Genomic DNA, 27024 nt, shown 5'->3' on the forward strand with positions numbered 1-27024 from the left:
TCTTCACAGCGGACCTTCATCCTAGCTCATTTATTCTCTCCCTCCCATGGAGTGGGAGTGGAGGCGGGACCACGTGACGTCATGACTCGCGCAGTGCTCCTCTGGGAGCGCTGTAATCAAGTAATTTCTTCGGGCAAAGGCGAGCGCATAGGATGCCTAGCGGGAAATCCGGCCCTGGGTCCGATGACGTCACAGATGGTGCCATAGCGCCGCCGTCACCATCATCCCAGGGAGCATGCTCACCCTGTGGTTTATCCATCACCATGGTGGCAACCCATGGTGATGGATAAACCACAGGGTGAGCACGCCCCCTGGGATGACGGTGACGCCGGCGCTATGGCGCCATCTGTGACGTCATCGGACCCCTGCTGGGATGCTGCAACATGGTGATGGAGCACAGGGTGAAGTGTATTTAAGGTATGCATTTTGTTATTATTCTACACTTTATTGGAGTCTCATTGAGTGCTATCCCGTATCTTCCGTTATCTACATATCTCCTGGGGAAGTGCACCGGAGTAGTCACGCTGTACAGGGAGTGCCGGACTCATTTTGGTCTCTATATATATATATATATATATATATATATATATATATGAAAATACAAGAGGTGAGAACGAGCGCCTTATAGTATAGTAAATTTTGTAATTAAATGCACACTTCTATTAAATTACAAAGCGTACCGTGTGTGCCTAATAAACAGGCATATAATGGTATGTTCCTGGTCTGCAATTAGACGTTTCTTTTTAATATAGAACTTCCCTCCAGGTTTGGGATGGTAAATGCGGCCACAAAATTTATGAAAGTAGAAGAGGTGAGATCAAGCGTTTTATAGTGTAGTAAATTATACCAACGGCTGTACACTTATAATAATTTATAAAGCGTACCGTGTGTGCCTAGTAAATAGGCATATATTGAGGTATCCTTAGTCAACACCCTCACGTCCCTTTATAATGTGGCACAGTTAATTCAAATTTAAAGATGATTTAAGAGCTTATCTGCTTGATATAGCAGTCCCAGATAGCGGAGTCCAGCGGCAGAGGCAGTAGGGATGAAACGCGTTGAGGCTGTGGTGACCCCCGCTATCTGGGACTGCTATATCAAACAGATAAGCTCTTAAATCATCTTTAAATTTGAATTAACTGTGCTAAAGATAAAACTGCTGGTTTTCTGCTGGTGTTGGGTTGATGACAGCCTTGTTACTGGGTTAATCTGTGTGTGTCAGTTTGTGTGGATTATCCTATGGGATGTTTAGAAGGAGGAGCTACAATGAGTCTATTTAAAGTGCTGCAAGAGCTCAGCTCAGTCTCTTGTAAGTGGATCATCTTAAGCTAAGTATCAGTTAGTGTTAGTTGTTGCTGTGTGCATAGCTTTACTTGCATTGTTCCTTCACATTCCTGGTGCTGTTCATGTCATGCTCTGCTCCCCCACCCAGCCGGCTGGCGGATTTTGAATACCCGTCCCGCGCCTCTCCCTCCCACATTTCAGCATCCATCTCCCAGCCTCCCCTTCCCATGGCTTGCCCTGTCGGCAATGCCACCCCCCGCCCCTTCCTCCGCTGTTCCTTCCTCTGCAGCTGCCCCTCCTGCGTCCCTGGGCTCTCTCTCCGGCATTCGGGCTTCCCCCTCTCTTCCACCCTACAACGGAGTTGACGTGGACGGCCTGGCGGCCACGCAGCCTCCCACTCTCACTGCCGCTATCCCCGCTCCAGCGGCGGTCGCATCCCCCGCGGCTTCATAACCCCTTTATACACAGGTAGGGGCAATTTGGGCATCCCTGCTCCGCCGGCCCGCCCCTTCATGATGCAGCACAGCGGGGGTCACGGGTTCGCGGGGCTCCCGTCGGCAGCGGTTTCCACACAGCGCTCACAGCCAATTAACAGCACCGCTCTCTTGGCCTTATGCGGGTGCGGTTGCTGGGCTGTTTCCCCATAGCACAGCAAGCCCCGCGTTGCTGGCCGTGAGTGGACACGCCGGCCTGGCTACTACGGCGGGCCCGGCGTCCATTTCGCAGCCGATGGCCATTTTGAGTAGGAGCTCCCCCCAGTTTATAAACTTCAGTCCAGTGAACAGCGGTTTAACGCCTACCTTAACAACATCAAGCTGGCCCCCTGCTCAGAGCGGGGTTGTTCCCGTCAGTTTGGTGTCGCAATCTTCAATTGCTCCCCCTTGGTTGACTGCTTCAGGTAGTCAGGCAGCGGCGTGCACATTTTCAATGCCTCTGGCTGGCACAGGTCCATCATGGAGTCAAGAATCCTGGAGCTCTGGTTTGGCTCCACCGGTGTTAGCTTCCCCCCAAGTAGCTCCTCCCTCATCCTTGTACGCGCCTTATTTCGCGACACCTGCTATGCCTTACCTGCCACCCGTACAACAGCAGCAATTTTACTACCCCTATATGGCGCCTTGGCAAGTTTATCCCCCTCCCCATGCAACACCATCTTTTCAGCCACCTCCCTACCCCACATTCCTCAACCGGCCCCCGTGTCACCTGTTGCGGACAGTTTTATGCATGTAGCCACCACTCGTCCACTGCGCATTTCCCCCAACATCACGGTCCCAACACCCCCTCCCCCTACTTCCACTGTGCCCACTTTGCCAGTGCCTCACACGTCTCTTTCAGTTGTAGTATCCGATATGGCTAGCGGTCAAGCGGGAGTTGGTCCAGTGGTGCCATCTTTGCCCAAACCGGTACAGGCCGACTTGACACAGATGGTCGGGGCAGTTGAGGCGTCGAAAGACAAAGCGAGTGATGAGGTTCCTGGCCCATCCGGTTCTGGTGAGTATGACACTGCTTTGTCTTCTTCTGAATCTTCCTCTTCCTCTTCCCACTCCTCTGGTTCCCCCACACGCCCCCGTAAGATTGCTAGAATGGTGGCGCGGCGTTTAAAGAAAAAGGCGAGTAACATGGCTAAGAGAAATGATGAGTCAGTGGCTAAGGCACAAGAAACAGGCGCAGACACAGTACACTGTGCGAATACCGCGGTTCTACGTGGCTTGCGTAAAAGTGTCAGAAGCAGAATTCGCAGAGGAAAATTCGTGGACCTTTTTTCGCTGACTGATTAGATAAAGAAGGGTTTCACGCAGGCAAAAAAGACAGGAGGCATTGGCGAAGATGCCTTTTGCAACTTTAATACGTGGTTGAAAGGCATGCTCATTTTCGCGTCATGTTACTTGGAGAACAGGGCAGACGAGCATGTGAATATCATGAGATACTTATTTTTGGTTCTTGACATGTTCGTCCGGTCTCGTAATTTGGCATGGCGCGAATATGACTCCCAATTTCGAAAGAAGCATGATGGTGCTCTCGTCATTCCGTTTGGGGTAAAAGATGTAGAGGTATGGCTGGAAGTGTCTCAGCAGCGTCGGCCTCCTTTGGGCGGAGCCCCCTCCCGTAAGATTTATTCTAACAACAGACAAGGGGCGACGGGGGTTGGGAGAGGAAAATGTTTCGCGTATAACGACTCCAAGTGTACGAGGGGTACAGGCTGTCATTTTCGTCACTCCTGTCTTCTCTGCGGGGGGGAGCATACGGCCAAGGACTGTCGACGTGGATCGGATGTCTTTCACAGGAAAAAGGGGAGGGGCACAAATGAGTTAATTAAAGCTATTTCCCCAGTTTGTTTGACTTCTCTCACTAGATGGCTAGAGTTATATCCCTGTAGAGAGGATGCTTTGTTTTTGTTGGAAGGTTTTTCAGTTGGCTTTCGCTTACCTATAAAAGGGCCTTTGCTTATTAGGGCGTCACAGAACTTGCGCTCTGCGAGGGAATTTCCAAATGAGTTGAGAGATAAAGTGAATGCGGAGGTTTTGCTGGGGAGGATGGAGGGTCCTTTTTCTTGTCCTCCTTTGCATAACCTTTGTATATCACCAGCTGGGGTGGGACCCAAAAAAGTGCCGGGTAAGTTCCGCTTGATTCAGCATCTCTCCCATCCTCAAGGCGGTTCAGTTAATGACGCTATACCTGATAGCTATTGCAGGGTGGTGTATCAATCTTTTGATGATACCTTAAGCTTAGTGTGCAGTTTTGGGCGTGGCGCTTTAATGGCGAAGCTAGACATAGAAGCTGCATTTCGTTTGTTGCCTATGCACCCTGAGGCCATGCAATTCATGGGTTTTCGTTTGGAGTCTGGGTATTTTGTAGATAAATGTTTGCCGATGGGTTGCGCGGTTTCCTGTGCCTATTTTGAGAAATTCAGCTCTTTTCTGCAATGGTGTCTGCATGCCGGTACAGGGCAGACGGGCATAGCGCACTATCTAGATGATTTTCTCTTCATAGGTCCAGGAGAGAGCGAGGTTTGTTCTGATCTCCTGTTTTCTGCGCAGGCTTTGTTTAGAGTTTTAGGTGTTCCCATTGCCCATGAGAAGATGGAGGGTCCGGTACCTTGTTTATCATATTTAGGCATTGAGATTGACACGGCGGTGGGTTGTTGTAGACTACCTCGAGATAAAGTTGAGAAACTGCTTGAGATTATTGCATTGTTTAGCAAAGGACTCAGTTAGGTTGCGCAGGGTTCAGTCACTGTTAGGTTCCTTGAACTTTGACTGTAGGATCATCCCCATGGGTAGAGTTTTTTGTAGAAAATTGGAGAGGGCCACAGTCGGTGCGACTCGGCCGCATCAGTATGTTCGCCTGTCGACCGAAATCAAGGATGATCTTCGAAATTGGTCGAGGTTCTTGTTACAATTCAATGGTGAACGTATTTGGCCATCGCCTCCGTTGGCGAATAGCATACTACAACTTTTTACTGATGCGGCCGGTTCGTCCAGTTTTGGGGCTTTCTTCAATGTGGAATGGTGTGCTGCTCCGTGGCCGCTTGATTGGCGAGAGGAGGGACTGACGAACAACATGTTGTTGTTGGAGCTATTCCCAATTGTTGTAGCGGTGGAACTCTGGTCCGTACGACTGAGTAACTGCCATGTAGTTTTTTGGTGTGACAATCTGGGCGTGGTTCACGCCATCAACAACCAACATTCCTCCTCGCCTTTTGTGTTACGTTTACTGAGGCATTTAGTTCTGCGCTGCCTTGAGGGTAATATCAGATTCAGAGCTAGACATATCCCAGGAACATGCAATGAGATTGCTGACGTGTTGTCCCGCTTTCAATTTGCGCGCTTTAGAGCACTTGTCCCGTCAGCTTCTGACGTTGGTTTGGTGTGCCCCTCGTTTGTGTGGCAGATCATCAGACCGGTTTAGAAGGTTTGGCGTTACAATCGCTTGCCCCAGCAACTTTCAAGGCTTACTCGTCTGCTTGGCGAGATTGGTGCGCCCATGGTTCGCTACTTGAGAAGGAGGGTAAGTCATCAGATGAGTTGATTTCTTCCTTTGTTTTGGAAAGATATCAACAGGGTAGGTCCAGGGCCTCCATGGGATCCGCGCTTGCCGGTATTTCTTTTTTTTTGCAAGCTAAAGGGTTTGCACGACCCTACTAAGTCTTTTGTTTTAGTGAAGGCTATGAAGGGTTGGGCTAGGCGGGTGCCCGCTTGGTCTGATACCCGTCGACCAGTAGACTTGCAGTTGTTGGAGGGTTTGTTATCAGTTTTGGGGAAGATAGCTTCCGATAATTTTGAGGTTGCTTTGTTTCAACTTGCTTTTGCAGCTGCATTTTTTGGTGCATTTAGGGTCAGTGAGTTGGTGGCTTCCAGGAAAACTTCCAATTCTTCTGGAATCTTGTTAAGCGACATCGTTTTTAGGGATTCGGCTGTGCTTTGCAGGCTTAGATTCTCTAAAACCGATCAAACCGGCAAAGGCAAATGGGTTACTTTAAAACAGCAACCAGGCAGGAGCGTTTGTCCGGTCCAATTAGCGTCAAGTTACATGGAGATACGTCCATCTGGAGGAACTCAATGGTTGATGCATGCTGACAACTCACACGTCACTAAGTACCAATTTGCGGCCGTATTTAAGAAAGGCTTAGGAGAATTAGGGGTAGAACCGTCAGATTATGGTACCCATTCATTCCGTATTGGTGCTGCTACCTGCGCTGCTCTATCAGGGCTTCGGCAGGATCTATTCAGCAAGTAGGGCGCTGGAAGTCGGCTGCTTTAAAAAAATATGTGCGATGCGACAACATATAGTTGCGCGCCTTGCGTCAGATTATAGATGCGCTCCTTGCGTCAACCCGAAAGCGTCGCTTACCCACCAGTTGTTCAACGATTAGCGTCGAGCAATTGGGGGTGTTAAGGGATTTTTTAATTTTTCCTCCCGTTAGCCATGATCTGGCCCAATTTGGTTCACGGGTAGGTTTTTTGGGTTTTCTTCTTCACTCGGGTTACAGTTTTCCCCACATTTGCATCCCTGCTAGATTAGTTGCTATGTGTCGGTAAGGTTGTGTTTTGTTTAAGGTTTTTTAAGTTTTGGGTATGGTGTGGTTCTCATGGTTAGGGTTTTCTTTCTCCACAGAATTGGCAAAAGAAGACAGGACAGTGTGGCTTGTGGGCCATTCTTATGTCTTTTGGGCCGAGAAGCATGTTTTGTCGCAGAGCCAGAACTTGTGGCCTAGTAGTGTTAGTGTCCGCTGGATTAGTGTGAGAGGTTTGCGTGTTGAGGCGGTGTTGGCATTGCTGGTGTCTTCAGTGGTGAAATGGGGAATTCCAAAATTCTTGGTCTTACACGTTGGAGGGAATGACTTGGGTCACTTGAAAGGGGTTGAGCTGATTGTGAGACTGCGTGGAGTGTTGGATGAGATTCACATACGATGGCCGTCTGTTCGGAATGTATGGTCGGATATGATGCCTCAGTTGCAATGGAGAGGGGTGCGTAAGCATGGGGTGCTAGAGACGACTCGGAAGAAAGTGAATGTTGCGGTCACTAGGCATGTTGAGTCTTTAGATGGAGTGGCGATTAGGCATGTTTTTCTTGTGGGTGAGCTTGGGAAGTTTTTCCGGAAGGATGGTGTGTATCTGAATGCGTTGGGTACAGCTTTATTTGTTAAAGACTTGTTCTCGTTTTTGGGTTAGTTTTGTTTTTGGGTGGCGGGCCAGTCTCTTTTAGGACCTGGCTTTGGCGGGAGTACGCTGCAACTCAGTGGCTTTAAGTGGCGTAAGACAACTTTGTGGGGGCACTGACCCTCGTTACCCCTGGCGAATTTGTCCTGCTCTGCACGGGAGGACCCGGGTGCTGGCTGTATGGTAGCACCTCGGATTGGCCCTAGAGGGAAGTGAGACTCTCACATCGTTAGTGCGTCTAGAGGGGGGACTTTTAAGTAGTCCTCCGAGTTTTGATCAGCGTGAAAGCTAGAACTGAGCTTGCAGCGTCTCTTAGCCACCCTGGTTAGGTTGATTGATTGATAAATAAAAAGCTGTGACCTTTTTTAGCCAAGCTCTGGTGTCTGTGTCTTTATTTACTTATATATAGTAGTTAAGTAAGTTAAGAAGGTGTTAAGGTTTATTTGAAGCAGTAAAGCAATGTAGATCTTATAGATAAATGTTAATAATAATATCTTACATTGAAGATGATGAAATATTTGTTTGCTATTGGTGATAGTAGAGTATACACCAGCGGTTCCCTCAAAGTCATCAAACAGCACATTGCTTAACAAGTGGAGAGGTTTATGGAATGCAGTATAACGCATGGTCTAACTAAGCTAAGTGAAGCACATCTGTGTCACACTGTCGATTCTTCACAGTGACAAGATGGCACCATGCATGCGCAGAAGACCAGCTTGGTTATGTACCGATGCCTCCCCAAAGGAGCATCATGGAGACTACACAGTAGCGCTCTCAAGCTTTCAACAGAAGACTCAAATTGCATAAAATTATAAGTTCTGTTTTGGGTAAAATGTCAGAATATTCTCTTTGTGTTAAGCATACTGGGCCTCAGGGCTGCCATCAGGGGGGGACTGCCGGTACTCTAGTACCCTGGCCCGGAGAGAGAGGGGGCCCGGCTGACAACGGCAAGAAATGCATCGGGCGGCAGGCAGGGAGAAAGGGCATCAGCGGCGGTGCCGCTGTGGCATTTGATCTATGGACTGGAGCTAGCCGCGGCAACCAATCAGGAGCAGCAACTCCTGATAAGCCAATCAGGAACGGCTGCTCCTGATTGGCTGCCGTTCCGCGAGCCAATCAGGAGCAGCAGCTCCTGATCAGCCAATCAGGAGCGGCAGATGCCGTTCCGCGAGCTGTGATTGGCTCGCGGCCGGCTCCATTAGATCAAATGCTACAGCGCCGCTGATACTCGTGGCCGGCTCCAGTGTTGAATGCCACAGCGATTATGCTCTTTCGTTCTCTCTGCCTGCCGCCTGGTGCACTCCTTGCAGTTGCCAGCCGGGCCCCCTCTCTCTCAGGACAAAAGAATGAAGATAGCAGGTATGCTGACCCTGCCCTGTGTCCTCCTCTCTCTTGTCCAGCTAGTCTTCCTTGCACTGTACCCCCGGGTACAGCCAGCCTTTCCTGCAGCCCCCCCCCCACAGTACAGCCAGCCTTTCCTGCAGCCCCCACAGTCCAGCCTGCCTTTCCTGCACCCCCCCCCAGTTCAGCCTGCCTTGCCCTGCCCCTCCCCCAGTCCAGCCAGCCTGCTAAGTGCAGTCAGCCTGCCTTTCCTGCCCCTCCCACAGTCAAGCCAGCCTTCCCTATGCCCCCCCAGTCCAGCCAGCCTGCCTTGCCCCTACCCCAGTCCAGCCAGTCTTCCCTGTGCCCCCTCCTAGCCTAGCCAGTCTGTATTACCTGCCCCAGTCCAGCCAGCCTTCCCTGCAACCCCCCCCATGTCCAGTGAGCCTTCCTGTCTTCTCTGCCCCTCCCTTACTGTCCTTTGCCCCCCTAGTCCAACCAGCCTTCCCTGCCCTTTGCCACCCCAGCCCACCCATCACAGCCCAGTCTTCCCTGCCCTGTCCCACCCCACTGCCCACTCCACCATGCGTAGCCTTCCCTGGTTTACCCACCATTTGAGGCAACAACCCTGATATAGCTCCGCCCACATTATCCACAGCTCCGCTCAACTATGACCTATACCCGGGGGGGGGGGCCTGCCTACTTTGTTGGTACCGGGCCCCAGAATTTCTGATGGCAGCCCTGCTGGGCCTGATTCGGACCCACTCGCAAGCGCTATGTGCTCGCAAGCGGATCGATTGTTAGGCAGTGCACACGCGCGAGCCCTGGAGCAAGCGCACAAAGCACTCGCTCCGGCGCTCGCATCCAAAAGGGACGGCTGTCGATGTTGATCGACAACTCGCCCCATTTGGAAGGTGGGGCGGTGGTGTGGCTGGGCAAATGGAGGCGTTCCTGCGGGAACGCCTGCCATTTGTGGGCGGCCCTACTGACATCACTCGTGTCGTGCCAAGAGGCCGCAACTAAAAATACAAACGCCCGCCCTGATTCAGAACCACTGTACCAAAGGAACTATTGGAAAAGTACATTCAATCGTAAGTCTTAGGGCCAAATGTAATAGTCTGCGAGTTGCATCAAGGGCAGAGATTTCAGTGATTTAGACCCTGATTCAGTGAATGTGTACACAGTGGTATAGTGATTTAGTCGCTGATTCAGGGATGTACGCTAATGCCACCATGGCTGTGAATGTGTACGCAGTGATTTAGTGATTTAGTCGCTGATTCAGGGATGTACGCTAATGCCGCCACAGCTGTGAATGTGTACGCAGTGGCTGTGCAAATATATGCAAATGTTGCAGCTGCTGGGATTTGTATTGAGACGCCCACCACTGGATTCACAAATTTTATCGACTGCTTACAAAGACACAGCTGGGTCACAGATCAGTCCGAGTAACCCTATGGCCGATAATGGTCGCGACGAGCCTGCGTTTTCATTGCCACCCCACTCCCCTCATTGCTGCCCACAAACGGTCCCTTCCTGTCAATCACTCTGCAAATAAATCCTCACTGCGAGCGACATTGGTAATGAAACTTGATGCATGCGCAATGTGACTCAGAAGCTTGCGCAGATGGCCAATAATCATTCAACTGCGTACAAATAGGCATTGTGGGCATCCCTGAATCAGGTCTATAGTCATAAAGATTTAGGGCCTCATTTACTAACGAGTTTTATCACCAAAACAAGTGATAAACTTCACTGTGTCTGATAAATGGTGCTCCAGCCAATCAGCTCCCAACTGTCAACTGTTACAAAAATGTCAGTTGTGAGCTGATTGGCTGGAGCACCATTTATCATACACAGTGAAGTTTATCACTTGTTATGTTGATAAAACTCATTAGTAATTGGGGGCCTTAAAGCGGCATTTGAAAACATTTAAAAAAAAATGAAAAACCAGTACAGTACACTGGTTTTGTCTGTAAAAAAAATTGTTCTTATATATCTGACGGCTAAATTGCCAAAATCTCAGCATTTGTCACAACTCTGGCTGTCTGCAAACGGCATAATACTATTATTGTTCTTTCCTGTTTTCTTTTGTTTCTCTGGGCTCTATTTACTACAATCCGCATGTTGAATGCAGATTGTAGTGTGATATTAACGACTGAATTCGCATTGCGAATTCAGGCAATATCACAGGGATTTACTACAAATCCCTTGCAGGGACAGAGCTTGCGATAAAGCTCTGTCCCTGCGACTCCCCTTCGGAGCCTTATCACGGTATTTTCGCAAAAAATACCGTGACTAAGTGCTTGCACATGCGCCGACCGGCCACCGCTGCTACCCCCACCGGCGCTAAGCCCCCCTCCCCCGGCGCTAAGCACCGCCCCCCGCGATCGCGGACCCCCCGCGACCCCCCTCTCCCTTAATTACACTTACCTGCATGATCCCCCATACTGCACTGGGACCCGATCACCTGATGATCACTATGGGAGACCAGCTGACCGGAGGGGAGTCATCACCGGAGGCCCGGTCACCGGTCCCTGGAGTCAGGTAAGTCAATTTTTTTTTTTACTTTTTTTTTTCTTCTTTTTTTTTACAGTAATCAGCTTGCGGTCTGTTTAGACCACACAGCTGATCACTGGGACCAACTCCCGGCTCTGCTCTCCCCGTTAGAGCAGAGTAGGAGCCCAGTAACCGGAGGAGACCCTGGATATCACAGGGCTTTCCCCGATATTTTTTCACATTTTATTTTTAGTAACTCTGGTCAGATCACATTTCCCATTACAGTTATGGGAAATGCAATCTGCTTTATTAAAAATAAGTGATAATTAGGGTTTGGAGTAGATTTTTGGAATTCTACTCCAATTACCCTGTAATAACTATAGGTGATACTAAAATAATTTGAAAAGGGTGTGAAAACACTCTTTTTCACTTTATTTTAGTCAAAATAATATTAATGAATAGAGCCCTATGCCACTAACTGCACATTGTGGGCCTGATGCACGAAGTTGGACGTTAACCGTGTCTATTTACTAAGCCTTGGATGGAGATAAAGTGGACTGAGATAAACTGAGATTAAGTACCAGCCAATCAGCTCCTAACTGACATTTTACAGGCTGTGTTTAAAAAACGACAGTTAGGAGCTGATTGGTTGGTACTTTATCACTCTCCACTTTATCTCTCTAAGGGCGGGATGTATTAAGCATTGCATCCACGATGCGGTACATCCCTCTTCTTATCGGATACATACTGGGATTGATTACCACAGTATGTACTTAGAAATGCGATTTAAATCGCAAAGAACAGCTCTCCCTATAAGAGCTGTCCTTTGTGATACCCTCGGATAGAGGGACTTTCGGATTTAACACTCAGAAGTCCTCTGGCATGCGCCGGGGGGGGAGATGGGAGGGATATGCCACCTGAAGATGGCGTTTGCCACCAGGACGAAGCGATGCATTCCGGCGCTTAGTACATATGGGAAATGTGGTAAAACCCTCTAGAACCGCATTTTCGTGGGTTTCACTGCATTTTTCAGCTTAGTGCATCCCGCCCTAAGCCTTGGTACATCTATCCCATACTTGCCTACTTTTGAAAAAGCATTTCAGGGAGATTGTGAAAGCAGCACCTATGAGCGCGGCATTAAAGTGAACATGCACTGCTCTACCTGGGAGGAGGGTCATAAAGTTGATTTACATCCAAATGTAAATGAGCCCCAAAGTAGCAGCTGTTACTCAGTAAGATCTACTTGTTGATGAAAACACACTCATACATCATTGTACCTTATAACCAATGCAGGGAAATGGCACTGATTATCCCATTTGAATGTATATATATATATTATTTATTTTGTTTTCCAAGTATATAACAGCTTCATAATGGGGGTAAGGTGCAATCAGGGAGATTGCTGGACTCTTCAGGGAGTCAGGGAGATTGCTACTATTTCTGGGAGTCTCCCTGACAATCAGGCAGAGTTGACAAGTATGATCTACTCCTATCTCCATCCACTTTATCTCTTCCCAGGCTTAGTACATAGACCTCTTTGTAAGTACTGCATATGCGTCCGAGTCACAGTGAGCATGCATGGAGACGCAGAATGAATTTGGACGCAGGGAGTGTGGGCGTTCCCAGGGCCGTAGAGAGCCCGGCTTTACCCCGGTAAAATAGGGGGCATGGCCTAATAACGGGAGGCGTAGCCACACCCCCTTTTAAATAAAATCACGCTGTAAGCCCCCCAAGCCCGGCGCTAAGCACTGCAGCCCAGCACAAGCTGTGTGCTGAGCTGCTGGGGGGTCAACACCGGACCCGGGCCCCGTCGGGCCCCTCTAGCAAGCCCGGGCCCGGGTAAACTGTACCCGCCCCCCTCCCTCTCGGCACCCATGGGAGTTCCTGGAAGATAACAGGGGGAAGCTAGGAAGACACGGACGTGTCGCTGACAGCAGCTGCATCTAAAGACACAGAACCGCCCGTACAGGACGCCATGTTCAGACGTGTCTGTGTCTGCCATAGGGAAGGTGCAAATTTTGTTGGTGTGTCTAAAGATGCACCGAGATGGATTTGCACCTCTGCAAGTGGACGTCTCACTGTGAGACATCCGACGCAGAATCACTCTCTCCATGTTCTAACTGCACAACATTGTTTAGGCATAAAAAATGTTAGCATAATGGATGAACAGCCTGGTCTTCTTATGTTGAATTATGGTGGTTTATGAGTAGTTTTTCAGTTCAGTATCACAGAATGAATTATATTTTGTCACCACCTAGTGGATATTTACTATCATTGCATGCTAGTTTCTTGCCTATATTAACTATTATTGTTTATTATTTAGTAAGTGCCACCTTCCGCAGCACTTCCGCAATAATACAGAGCATTCTAAAAATGTATCGATTTTTACAGGTATACAAACAAAAGACAATGATAGTGAAACCCCTGCTCTAAAGAACACTGAAACATTACAAAATATTGTAGAAGTTAGGGGTGTATTCCTAACACAATGAGCCCTTACTTATTGTAACACAGCTTTATGCCAAGCATTAGTGCAGATATGACTATTCAGAAGAACCAACCTAGTTCAGTTGTAAATCGGGTGTCAGTGACAGGATTGAAAGTCTAAAATTGAAACCAGCCAATTCGTCCGCATACAAAGCTGCATGCATCTTATGATGTGGCCGCCCAGTAGTTGTAGGCTTGTTTTGCTAGTAACTATCAGTGTGCACTGGCCTCTACCATATACTAGGGGCAAAAGATACGCCTCTAAACAAGCATATTTACACTTACATCCAACTCTACATAGCCCATACTGAACTTTGCCTTAGAACGTCCCATTACAGAGGTAAGTCATACGTACTTGCTGATTTTGCAAAACTCCTCCCCGGGAGCAGCCCGGACAGAAGATTCTGTAAACATGTACAGGGGGCAAGGCCGGACTGTAGACATCATTAGGCCCCGCCCCACCACAGGAAAAGACTGTGATTCACGGGTCCGTGAGGAGGGGCGGAGCTAAATGACATGATTCACTTTATTTTAGCCCCACCCCTCCCGACAGACCCGTGAATTCCTAGTAAAATCTTCCCATCCTGTCCACTGCACTAGGAAGTGGGTGGGATGCAGGAGATCTGCCTACACTTTCGGGTGTGCGGGGGGCTACCCGAAGAATCGGGAGTGTAGGCAAGTATGTGGTAAGTGCAGATGTGATTGAAATGCATGTAACACCTCTTTAATACACGTATACACTGTAGTGCCGCCCTGTGGTGGTGAGTGTATAACTGGAGCCTCTCTCACTTTTATCTGTTCCTAGCAGTGCCTTCACCTGAATCTTGACAGGCCACAGGGTAGGGAACGGATTTTCGTCCACAAGAGATCAATTCAAGAAACCTCGGCCCTGACACCTCTCTACCCCAATTACTAGTGCATATGAAACACACAGGGTCTGCTGCTAAAATCACCAAGGTTCATATATTAAATGTAAGTGTAGGGAATGGTGGGTAGCTTTTCTGTCATTTTATATAAGAAACTAATATCAGCAGTGAATATGACAGGTAACAGAATAGATTGGTCAGGGCCGTAACTAGAGGTGTGTGAGAGCAGGGCCTTGTGGGCAGCACCATTGCTGATGCACGGTCCCTGCACCTGAATTTTTATGTCTTAGGTCTTACCTTCAGGGCCACAACTAGCGGGGGCTAGGGGGGCATGTGACCTGGCACCGGATCTGAGGGGGCGCCGTGCCGAAACCAGGTCCAGAATAAGGAGGAGAAGGATGGGGGGCATTGGGGGCAAATACCCTTGCACTAGCGCATGCAGGGGGCGTTCCTGAGTACATAGAAACCCCCCCTGTTGGACCGATTCCCCTCTTATATATTATACCCCCCCCCGCTCCAGAAAAACCTGCATTTCCCCTGCCACCAACACATGCCACAACTCTCATTGCTGTCACTGACTGTGACAGTCATGCATTATTGCATACACGTACAGGGAGGGTTTGAAGGCCTGTGTGGCTTACTGTGGTGCTGGTGGAGCTTATAGCACATTCTCTGCATCCATAAGCCCTCCATTATGTGCATGTATGATCCGATAAGGTTGCACAATATGCATCATGTGTGTTATACAAATTGTGAATGCACTGTGAACATTTCCCAGGATCATGGACAGGTAAGAACTTCATAGCCCCATCCGGAAATTGTGTAAATACTTTGCACATTAACAGTCCAGGGGCAGGTGATAGACCCAAACGTAACCAAGTAAGCTCCTACTTATTTATTTATTACCAGTTATTTATATAGCGCACACATATTCCGCAGCGCTTTACAGAGAATAGTTGGCCATTCACATCAGTCCCTGCCCCAGTGGAGCTTACACTCTATGTTCCCTATCACATGCACACACACACACTAGGGTTCGTTTTTGTTGGGAGCCAATTAACCTACCAGTATATTTTTGGAATGTGGGAGGAAACCGGAGTACCCGGAGGAAACCCACGCAAGCACAGGGAGAATATACAAACTCCACACAGTTAGGGCCGTGGTGGGAATTGAACCCATGACCTCAGTGCTGTGAGGCAGTAATGCTACCATTACACCGTCTGTGCTAACACGTTGCATGTCGACATTTTAACAACATTGTGGTATCGACATTATGACATTGTACCCGATTCTGAGATTTATCTAATGCTGTTATTATTTACCCAGATCGAGCGATTATTTGCGATTGCGCATGTGCAGCTATTGTAGTGCAATTACTTTTGTACACAGAAATCACTCGCAAAATGAGTGAAAGTAAGTCAGCATTTGAGGGAGGTAACGGGGGTGGTTAGAAAAACTCAGGCATGTCTGATCATTTAAACTCTGTTTCATGGGCGTGCATAAATTAGCGTTCTACTGCGCAGCATGAGAGCTCTCTGTGTGTCAGGAGAGCTGTAGTGTTAGAGGCTGGTCAGACTTTACTTACTTGCTGCGTGACTGCCCGATATTCGTTGATGTTACCGAGGTTTATGCTGTTGTAAGTCATCAGACAGATATGAGAAGGCAGCAGTGGCCGTCTCTGTGCTTGGATAAGCTTTTGAAGACATTAGCATGTTTTAGCTATTGCGGTCCATAAGAGATCACAGCTGTGATTGCATTAGTGTAAATCTTGGAATCAGCTCCATTGTAAATGTCGACCTAATGACTACATCCTGGTGCAGGCATATAGCCTTAGATGCCTTGGTATTGTGACAACTACACTCACACTACGCTTCTTTTACCTCTATCTTTCCATTGCTAATCCCTGCTAATATACCCTCTATGTTCTGACTAGAATATACATGTGACTTTTTATCTCTCACACTGGGGGTCAATCAAAGTCGGTCGCAAGCGCTGAGCACTCGCAACCGTCTCAATGTTGCCCCACTGGGCATGCGCACGACGGAGCCGGCTCTGTTGTGCGCATGCGCGAGACCCAGCTAGCGACGGACGCTCCGTCGCTAGGGTCTCGCAGCAGACAGGGCGAGCTGTCGATGGTGAGTGACAGCTCGCCCCGTTTGGGAGGCGAGCAGGGGGCGTGCCTGCCCAAACGGAGGCGTTCCCGCCGGAAAGCTTGCCGTTTGGGGGCGGCCCCACTGACATCATTGCTGATGTCAGTGGGCAGCTTCCTGCTAGATCAGAGCAGGAAGCTCCCTGGGGCTTACGAGTGCCCAGACCAAACCTTAGAGTCTGGTCGTAAGCCGCGATGGTCTTGACCATTGCGACCATCACCCATGTCGGTCGCTAGAGCTGTGGGTATTAACCCACAGCTTAGCGATCGACAAGGAGACGGTCGTTCAGGATGCAAGCGGCCACCCTGATTCAGTGCGACCGCTTGCAACTAACGACCGCCTCTGAATGAGGTCCACTGTCTCTTGCACCTTAGGTACTCCCGTCTCCTACTTCTTGCCCTTGCTCTTCTCTTTTTACTTACACCTGTCTCTCATTCTCATTGCTGCTGATTTATTAGAGCTTATCTGTCTCCTCTATCTCTCATCCTGAGTAGTACTGTACCTCTGATTTCTATCAAGTTCTCTATGGTAGACATGCCCATTCTCTAATGCCTACTTTTTCCCCTCTGCTCTTTATATTAATCACTCTTTCTCACCTGACCCTTTGTTTTATCTCCATATAGGGAACTTTTTGCTTATTTTGTATATAGTTGAGAGATCTGAGTGCTGTTCTATGACACATTATATATATAATGTAAATAATACTAAACTATGAACATATGCATATTTTATGACTATTGCTTGCATTGCTCCTAGGTGCAATTTCTTTTTAAAAGTGTTTCCCTCTCTCTGCTGATTACTTAACTATTCCTATCATCTCTTTATTCATCAGTTAGACTAGGCGTGGGCAAGATATGTAACCTAGCAGACAAATGGAACTGGCCTACTTCCAGTGTCGGACTGGGGCATGAAGGGCCCACCAGGAAATGCAGTGGTAGGAGCCCAAGCTTTAGAGGTGTGGCCAGCCACCAGAGGGGAGTGTGGCTAGCCACAATAGAGGGACTTGGCCAACCATTAGAGAGGACTTGCAAAGAACAAGGCCCCTTTATAAAGGAGGGGACAGTGGTGTGTCAGGATCACCCAGTTTGATTGGCAGGAGGGCAAATCTTGGTGTAGTTTCCATAGAAACAAATCAAGCACCCAAGTTCATCCATGATCTTACTCCACCCCTATAGGATTGGGTGGGACCCTCAGGCAGTGGGGACCACTAGGGATCCCGGCCAATAAGAGTCCACAGAGTCCAGTCAAGTACTTGTCCACTGTCACCTGCGTGGCCTGCCTATACCGCTGCATTGAATGTGTGTGACTTATGATGTCATGCCATGGCTGCTGATGGGAAGAGGAGCCGCAAAAAGACAAGGTAAGCATGGGGCCTGGACTGGAGAGATGGGGAGATTGTGCTGGAGCCAGAGAGACACTGGGGGTACTGATGTGCCAGAGATGGATTGGGGGCATGCTAGTGTTGGAGAGACACGTAGGGAGACACTGGGGAGATGGGGTGTGCTGATCACAGAGAGACACAGTGATGGGGACAGGGGGTGCAAGTGCTGGAGGGTCAGTGACGGGGCAGGAGGTCGGGGACTGATGTCCGAAAGACACAATTGTCAGAGAGGGGAAAAAGGCTGGAGGACAGAGATGGGGATAAAGCTGGTGGTAGAGAAACGGACAAGGGAGTGAAACTGGAGAGACAAAGAGGGGAATGAGGCTGGTGAGAACCATGGGGATGGTGTTGAAAAGACTGGGATGGGTCTGGAGAGACACAGGGGGGGTGAGCTGATGGATTAGTGGCCTATACCATCCGTGGAGGGATGGGGGCCCCAAAAACATGAGCTCTGTTTGTCAGGCACTAGTTGTACACCATTGCTTAGATAAGTAGTGTGCTGCTCTTCACAAATCTTAAATGTATTATTCTCGACAAGTGTTTGGTGTGTGCTCCTTGTCTTTACTAGGACACACACTATAGTATGTTGTGTTATGGTTCTCTGCAATAAATATATATATATATATATATTGAAATGTAGAGGGCTATTTATAGTCTTTCTGTTTGTTCATGTATATCATATAACATTTAAATAATATGTATATGCTACTAAGCCATAAACTATACACATATACATTATTATTGCACCCAGGTATTTACATTATATTATACAGTAGAAACACTGTAACAGTTTGCAGAGCAAGTCGGTTATTCCTGTCCATTGCAAGTCCATGGCACCACCCTCTTTGAAGGAATGGTTTACTATAATAGATATATATATGGATGGGATGCAGTCAATAAGCTTCCCGACTCTCAAATCCCAGCTGGGCACTAATGACAGGCGTTGAAATCCCGACGCCTGTCTTTATACCTACGCCCGACACCCGGCATACCGAATGAAAGTAAGCTGTGTGCCAGGTGCAGACAGCCGCGGGGGGGGAGGGTTAGGGACTCCTGGGGAGGACTTAGGGTTAGGCCCCCCCGAGAGGGTTAGACTAGGGGAAGGGGGGGTTAGGCAGCCCTCTACGGGAGACTTGGGTTTAGGCTGCAGGGACGGGGGTGGGTTAGGTTTAGGCACTTAGAGGGGGATTAGGGTTAGGAACTAGGGGGGGAGGTTAGGGTTAGGCACCCCTAAGGGAGGGTTAGTGTTGGGGGGGGTTAGGGGAGAGAAAGGGTTAGCGCTAGGAAAAAAAATTACCTTGTCGGGATCTTCATCTTCTAGCTTCTGGCTCATCTAGGTCTGCCGGGCTCACGTGCAGCAGTATTTAATACCAATTCCATATGGATATGGAGGATCTTCATCTTGAAGTGGAGAAAAACAAGGAATTCTGGGCCTGATTCAGACGTGCTGTCGATATTGAGTGACAGCACGCCCCCTTTGGTGGATGGGCCGGGGGCGTGGCTGCCCAGACAGAGGCGTTCCCATGTGAACGCCCATCGTCTGGGGCCGGCCCCACTCACATCACAAGTGATGTCAGTGGGAGAGCTTTCGGCTCTGTTAGAGCCGAAATCTCTCTGGGGCTTGCGGCAACGAGACCCTACCACAAGGGTCTCGTCGCAAGCCCGATGGTCGCAATGGTCTTGACCATCGCGACCATCATCATGGCTGCTCGCTATAGCTGTGGGTGGTCAACCAGAAGGCCGGCCCTGATTCAGAGAGAGCGCTCTGTCAGAGCGTCCGGCTCTGAATGAGATCCTCTGTTCTACCTGGTGCTCTTGGCTTGAGTTTAAATCAGCTGTGGCTAATAAATCAGCATTGGTTTGAGTTCTTGGCGCATTAGGCAGGTTATCTACCCTTTTTCCCACCCTTTTCTCCCCCTAAACTATGCCTATAGGGTGCAAAAAAAGGATACATAGAGTAGAAATCCCCAATCGAATTTACCAGTAAAGTAAAGCACCCAGAAATTAAATTGTGAGGTCATTCGGAATGCAAGGCCAGCAATCTGCGCTCTGTGGGCTCCACTAAGGACAATCTGGGTGTCTGGGTAGTTTAGAATACTTGATATAAGAATGGTCTGTGGAATACATATACTAAACCGCAAAATATCCAACAATGTTAGTCAATTTATTGAACATACAGTATATCAAAGTTCATAAAAACGAAAAAAAAAAACAACACATAACATACACAAAGTGCAACAAAAAAGAAATACGGTATAAGACTGTCTGATACAAATATCTTGGAAATTGGTACAATAATATTCAGAACATATAATAACACTATGGAGCCTTTTGAATGTAGCACCTTGTATAGGGGCTTATTAAAAGACACAATATGCTGGTTCAAGCAGCAATATACCTTTAAACACTAAAGAAATTTCTAGTGTTATCCATTAACTTGTTAAAGAGTTTTCTTACTGCATGATTGAGCCTTTGTGTAGGAATATCCTCTAGGATACTTCTATACCCTGTGGTTGTTACATCAACCCCTGTTGTCAATGTCATGCAGATGCCTATGGGTTTCTAAGGACTGCTTAAGTTGACCATTGAGCTTGTCTTGTATTTTGTCAAGACAGGTAGAGGTATATTTATTAAATAAAGTGCAGGTTTTTAGAAGTGGAGATGTTGTCCATAGCAACCAATCAGATTCTAGCTATTATCTTCTAGAAGGTGCTAGATAAATGATAAGTAGAATCTGATTGGTTGCTATGGCAACAACACCACTTCTAAAAACCCCGTACTTTAGTAAATATACCTCCTAGTCTCCAGAGCATCCTCCAGTGTAGTCACACAATCTGCAACTTGCATAATGTCAGTTTGGATTAACCATATTTGAGCTTGAATGTGTCTAAAATAATTTTTCAAGGGTCTAAAGGTCCTGCTGAATGTCCTTTCTGGTGAGAAGTTATTTAAGATGATTCAGAATTTCCACCATATCTCCAACAGAGGACTGGGTCGCAGAAGCCCCCAGATGAGTGTGATCATCCTGGTCTTTGTCAGACAGGAGAGTTAAAAGTGGATATCATATCTAAAGGATGAAGAGGAGCCACTAAAATCCTTGAAAGGTGATTGGCAGGAACCCAGGTTCATTTTCACAGGCAGCCTCCTGAAAAATGCGATTTCAGCCATTCCCCATTAGCCTGAATCAGACCATGTATTTACATTTTTTACAGAAGTGCACAGTTGTCTAATGAGTGGCCAACCCATGTCACTTACCCCCCAATGGCAATAGAGTTGTTACATCATTAGGGATGGCAGGCCTGATGACAAATTCCTGAACCACTGTAGGCAGGCCTAGGTCATTCCATAGGTAGTAATTGTATAACAATGAGAGTAATTGTATAACAATGAGAGCTAGTCTGTGCCACAAGAGCAAGAGGTCACTCACAGAAGACCGAGTACTGTAGCAGGGGCTCAGTTGAAAGCCCAGGGAGAGCCCCTCAACTGACTCAGGCCAAAATCCAAGATGGTGGCCAGGCTCTGCTGCATGCCTCAGAAAACATCCACTCCAATTAACAGGATCCTGGGAAAAGAAGCATGATGTGAGCCCCGTACAGTGCAGTGCGGGCAGTGGGAACCCATGTTCTGACCTGCAGCCAAAGTGTCCCTATAGTTGGCACCTACGTGAACTGCAAATCTAGACCCTGGCTCCAGCCGGTGAACCAGGCCCAAACCCGGACAGGTGTATCGTTGTCATGGAGTGGCCAGAAACCAACCAGGTAGGTATGGAGTGATCCGCCACCAAGCAACAGCTACAAGAGACCTCCAGTGCATGGGAATTCTTGAATATTTAAAGTGGGACGCTGGAGCTTTGGAGGTGAACATTCTTTTCTGTCAGTCACTAAGCCACACCCCCAACATCAGCAGTTTTTAAATTACTAGTGCAAATAATGAGGCCCAGCCTTCTGAATATGGTAACACTACAACAGGAGGTACTTGTTAGATAGCCACAGCTACAGAATGCATCTGAAAACAATTAAAACATACAGTAGGGTTTATATTCACAAACCCAACTATTGTTTTATTGCCTTATTGCCGTAATTTTACTACAACTGTTTTTATTATGATTGCACTAACAGCTTGATGAGCAAGCCCCAATAGCTCTTATTTGTGAATATATAAATTCCCCTTTTATTCAGAAGCTACTTTTTGCATGTACAGGTAGAATAAATGTTTATGAACATTGCAAACAGTGCACTGTGAATTACGTATTGTAGCTATGTGCATTCATTTCTTCATAGTTCTTGATCCATAGTTACATGTACATGTATATACCATCTGCAAACCACTTTCTATCACACAATAGACATAACAATCAATCTGATTTTGTTTTTTTATACCAACAAAATGAATGCAGGAAACTTAAAGTATGCTTTATTCTGCTCATTTTTGAGGTCATTAAGCTTCAAGATCCTGGTGATATCATACACTGTTTATTCATGTACATCTTTTTCCCCTTCATGAATACCAGTATTTTGGTGGTCTTCCAATACTCCTATTGTTTGTTTTAATTTCCATCATGCAATTGTCTAGGACCAACAGGCTATATGGAATCATGCTACACTTCTTTCCAGCTATGGTGATTCCTGTCAGCAAAAATACTTTCTGCTCATGTCCAAGTATTATTCCAACCTTTTGAGGGATGATCGCAGCCAGAAGCCCTACTGGATTAGAGTTCCACACATCTGTTGTTTGTATGTCCTATACTTGCAATGTCTTCCATTTGCCCCTCCTTGAGTATAGTTAGTACCAATGAATATCCTCATGTTGCTCAATCATTGCTGTCTCTACACAAAGGAGGAGTGTGACAGGAGAAACTAGGAGATTTACTTGGAGAAGGGTTGTGGATGAGGTTTCCGGAGGCCTCCACCATATTGTTTATGCCCCATTCAAGAGAACTTCTGGTAATTCTCCGACCGTATACATATGTGGATTATGTGCTTGTGATTTTTTACCATTCATCACTATTAGGTGATTGGACCACTGAACTATTGGTCCATTGTTGTCTATTTATTTTGTGTGACATATTTAAATTGTGTTCCTATAATTAAATATTGTTTTTACATTTTACACCATATTTTGTACAGAAATTGTTTGTCTTTCATGGTATGAAATTAATCATCTACCCGGAGGAAGGCTAATAACATGCATATTCAGTGTGTGGAAGTCTAAGGAAAGTATCTGATTGTATTTATTATGACACTAGCGCATATAAAATTATCAGCTTTATGACAGTCTACACAAAGGATGTTTAACACAGCTGGTTGATTGTAAAATGAAAGTCTATAACAGGAGCTATACTGTAAGCTTCCTTCTCAGCTCATCCAGTAACTCTTATGATAACACTCAGATTGGTGTCTCAATTACTGCTCATCATATGCATTGTGATATTATGGCAGTATATGCAAGTATTATGATATCATGGGAGCATATATTGCATTGTAATGGAAGAATTTTAATATTATCAATATATCTGACTTTTTACAACTTGTACAAAGTGCTATTATAGACTTAATATACTATTTACCACAAATACTCATTTCTAGGGCCGTATTCAATTAGCCGCAATAAGTCAGAATCCGCGGAAAAGTATCGCAGGTGACTTCATTTCACCAAGCAGAAACTTTTCTCCCTATTCAACTGCAAAGACTTTTCGCATAAGCAGACGGAATAGCAGGCGGAAAAAAAGTGCGGAATTGCGGTTTTGAGGTGCAAAGGTGGTGAAACCACCCTGCACCCTTGGGACAGGTCCCCAGAGGTTAACGGCATAACAAAAAAAACCTTTCAAAAAATGAGGAACACCCCAAAAATTGCCATTAAAAAAGGGGGCAAAAAAAAACCAAAGTTGGGGTACAGACTTAAAAACTACCGAAATAAGCTTATGGGGGGTCTGCAAGTATGGGGGAGGTGTTTTTTTATTGCAGGTGCTTGCTGAAGGCGCGTTTTTCATGTTTTTTTAAATAAACTACGCTTTTGCGATTTTGAACCATGCTTGCACCCATTCTCATGTACCCCAAATTTGCTGGGACTACTTATTTTCACAAAAAACCCTGCTAAATGCTATTCTTCACCACTTGTGCAAAGACGCTAATTAGCAGCTATTGAGAGCATTTAAGTACCCCAAATAGCTTCAGTAGGGCTATTCGGGGTCATCTACATTGATCCCCAATGGGGGGTGTCAGGCCGATTTCCCCAAAGCTGACAGCACTTTTTCGCCTGTTTGCGTTTCGCCGGGTCCCATTTACGCATCCTTTGGAATTGAATAGGGCGAAAAGCGGGGGAGCACACGAAAAATGGATTCGCCATAAACAAGCAATGTAGGCAAAAAGTACATTTCGCCGACGGAGGAGAAATTATCGCGGCTAACTGAATATGGGCCCTAGTGTTTATTTGATCTTGGTAGTACTGTAGGTTGAACTTTTATGTAGTGGTATAAATGGTTCACCCCACGTATTTTCTATGGCATCTGCTAAACAGCAAACTAAGGGCCTGATTCAGAGACAGACGCTCTGAACGAGCGCTCGCTCTGAATCAGGGCATTTTTTTTTTTGTTCGGCCTCCTGGCTGCTCGCATATCTGTGGGTGACCGCCCACAGCTATTGCGAGCGGTCAGATTGATGGTTGCGATGGTCAAGACCATCACAACCATCGGGCTTGCGATGAGACCCTTGTAAGTAGGGTCTCGTGGCCACAAACCCCAGAGAGCTTCTGGCTCTAATAGAGCCGGAAGCTCTCCCACTGACATCACTGATGTCAGTGGGGCCGCCCCCAAACGGCAGGTGTTCCTTCGGGAATGCCTCCGTTTGGCTAGCCACCCCCCCTGCCCACCTACCAAACGGGGCGAGCTGTCAATCACCATCGACAACTCGCCCCCTTTGGTGCGAGACCTGGAGCGATGGAGCACCCGCCGCTAGCCAGGTCTCGCGCATGCGCACGACGGAGCCGGCTCCGTCGTGCGCATGCCCAGTGGCAAACATCGACCCGGTTGCGAGCGCTCAGCTCTTGCGACCGGGTCTGAATCAGGCCCACAGCTCAGATTTATTTTATATGAGATTTGTAAAGATCAGGCATGCACCTTTAATGGGCTTGGTGCACATTTTACGGTTCAAATACAACCTTATTATAAACAAAATATTTTATGGGGGTGTTCATTTAAAATGTACTCCTTTACCCTACAGAAACAGTGTCAAAGGAGGTCATTTATGAAACTCTGAATGATAATCTTACGTATAATACATTAAGGGACAATATGTCGAAGGAAATAAACTTGAAAAATAATTTAAAAAGTACCTAGAAAATAATATTTTAGACCAATCCACATTTTATTTCCTGAATATAACAGAGCCACACCAGTCCTTCATTATGAACTGCTCTGCAAAACTAGGTGCAGCAGTGCCCGGATCATCCTCTCTCTGCTTGTCTTCTCCTCTAATGCTGCATACACACGTAAAGATTTTCTGTCCAACCATACAACTAGTTGATTGGTTGGAATGAAAATCTGGTAATGTCTGGGAGTAACTGATGATCAGCAATTTGCTCCTAAATGCCAGAAAACAGATGAAAATGGTCATTCAGACAAGTTTGTTAAATGTTGATCTAAACAATTTGTTCAAACTACAGTTTTTGTCCATTTTCCGGCATTTGGGAGCAAATTGCTGATTGTCATTTGTTTTTATACCTTACCAGATTTTCATTCCAACCAAACAACTAATTGGATGGTTGGACAGAAAATCTTTACGTGTGTATGCAGCTTAAAGCTGCATACACACACAACGATTGAGTTAATGAACGATTTTAGTAAATGATTTTCTACCTTGAAAAAATGAACTAAAATCGTTTACTAAAGTTGTTCATTTACTATGTTCATTTAAATGTAATGAACGATTTTTATGAACTACAAACGATTTTTGCATATTAACTTAATGAAAATCGTTGAGTTGACAAGTCTGACTGAACTACAAACTACAAACGTGAACGCGCATGAACAATAATCATTCATCGTTTGACTCAGAAAGTGAACGATTTTTTCAAACGATTATCGTTAAACGATATTGTTTAATGATAATCGTTCAAAAAATCGTTGTGTGTGTATGCACCTTAAGCCTGTGCAAACTTCTGCACCTCTGCAAACACCACTATCTAATATCTATACACCATGCACCTCAGGGCAATCTAAGTACATGGTTTTGCACAGTGCAACAGACATTTTACATTTTTCAGCTTTGTAAATGGTCTCCACAGCTGGCAAATAATAGTGAAATCTCAGCACTGTCATAGAGCTCGTCAGACAGTAGTGTTAGGGTATTAGTGGGTGGAACTTTAAATTTGTATTTCAGATTGATTTTCTGGACACAGTATCAAGGACCGGGAAGTGAACATGCACCTTGTAATGCACAAGCTGTACAAGTAAGCGACTTGGATGCATAAATAAAGCACTGCTGGGTGCACCAATGGGTCTATGAGTTCTTACATAATTTATCAAAGTTGAAAGAGCTTTCACTGATCATGTTAAATTCAATTAAGGGGCTTTTTCAACTGGAGACACCTACATATACCCCTTCGGTTGAGAGTCAGTGCCACATAAACCCACCATCACTGTATTCCAGTGCAGACATTTGGAAGGGTCTAGAGCTGTCAGCACTGGAACAGGTCAATACTGGGTGGAAAATTATAACTCTTTCAAATGCCCCTTTGCATCCATGTATTCAATGGGTTGGGTATGGGATCTTGGCAGTCGGGATGCCAGTGGTCAGAAAACTGATGGCGGCATCCCAAAAGTGAGAATCCCGACCCAAATAGGTAAGTACCCAACCCTCCCTCCCCACAGCCTAACCCTAATCCTACCCTCCCACAGCCTAACCCTCCCCCCCCTGCAGCCTAACCCTAACCCTCCCCCTAGTGCCTAATACTAAACCTAACACCCCCCCCCCAACCCTAATACTTACTGTCGGGATGCCGGGCGGTCAGGATACTGGCTGCCGGGATTCCGACTGCTGTCGGGATTCCGGCACCGGTATTTTGACCGCTGGATGCCGACTACTTTCCATGTTTAATATTTAATTGTACTTTTTGATCTCTTTTAATTTTTTGCAACATAAATATTAATTTGCTGCTTTTTAATTTGTAATTTTTACATTGTTAAATGACCAGAAAGATGTGCTTATTTCACCTGAGTAACAATGCTTCAGCCCCGCTGTTACTGCTAAATTAATGTGGGTCATGTATCACGCCACGATTCCCTATTCTGCCGACCGTCAGCGGATCAGGGAAATTCAACATGTAAAAAATCCCAACTCACCAATTCCGACCAGTCTCAACTCGAGATTGTCCAACATGTTGAATTT

General features: G+C 46.7%; 1 protein-coding gene across 1 annotated transcript; it reads right to left on the reverse strand.

Annotated features, from left to right (window-relative positions):
* Positions 1-22113: 22113 nt before the first annotated feature.
* PFN3 (profilin 3) lies at positions 22114-27015 on the reverse strand. Its single transcript, XM_088465486.1, is given in 6 exon segments — positions 22114-22139; positions 22142-22168; positions 22171-22361; positions 22363-22412; positions 25842-25921; positions 26979-27015. Coding segments are annotated over 6 exon segments (411 nt in total).
* Positions 27016-27024: the final 9 nt, after the last annotated feature.

Source organism: Taudactylus pleione, unplaced genomic scaffold (genome assembly GCF_031769625.1).
Source record: "Taudactylus pleione unplaced genomic scaffold, aTauple2 ptg001990l, whole genome shotgun sequence".
In the NCBI taxonomy this organism is placed as follows: Eukaryota; Metazoa; Chordata; class Amphibia; order Anura; family Myobatrachidae; genus Taudactylus; species Taudactylus pleione.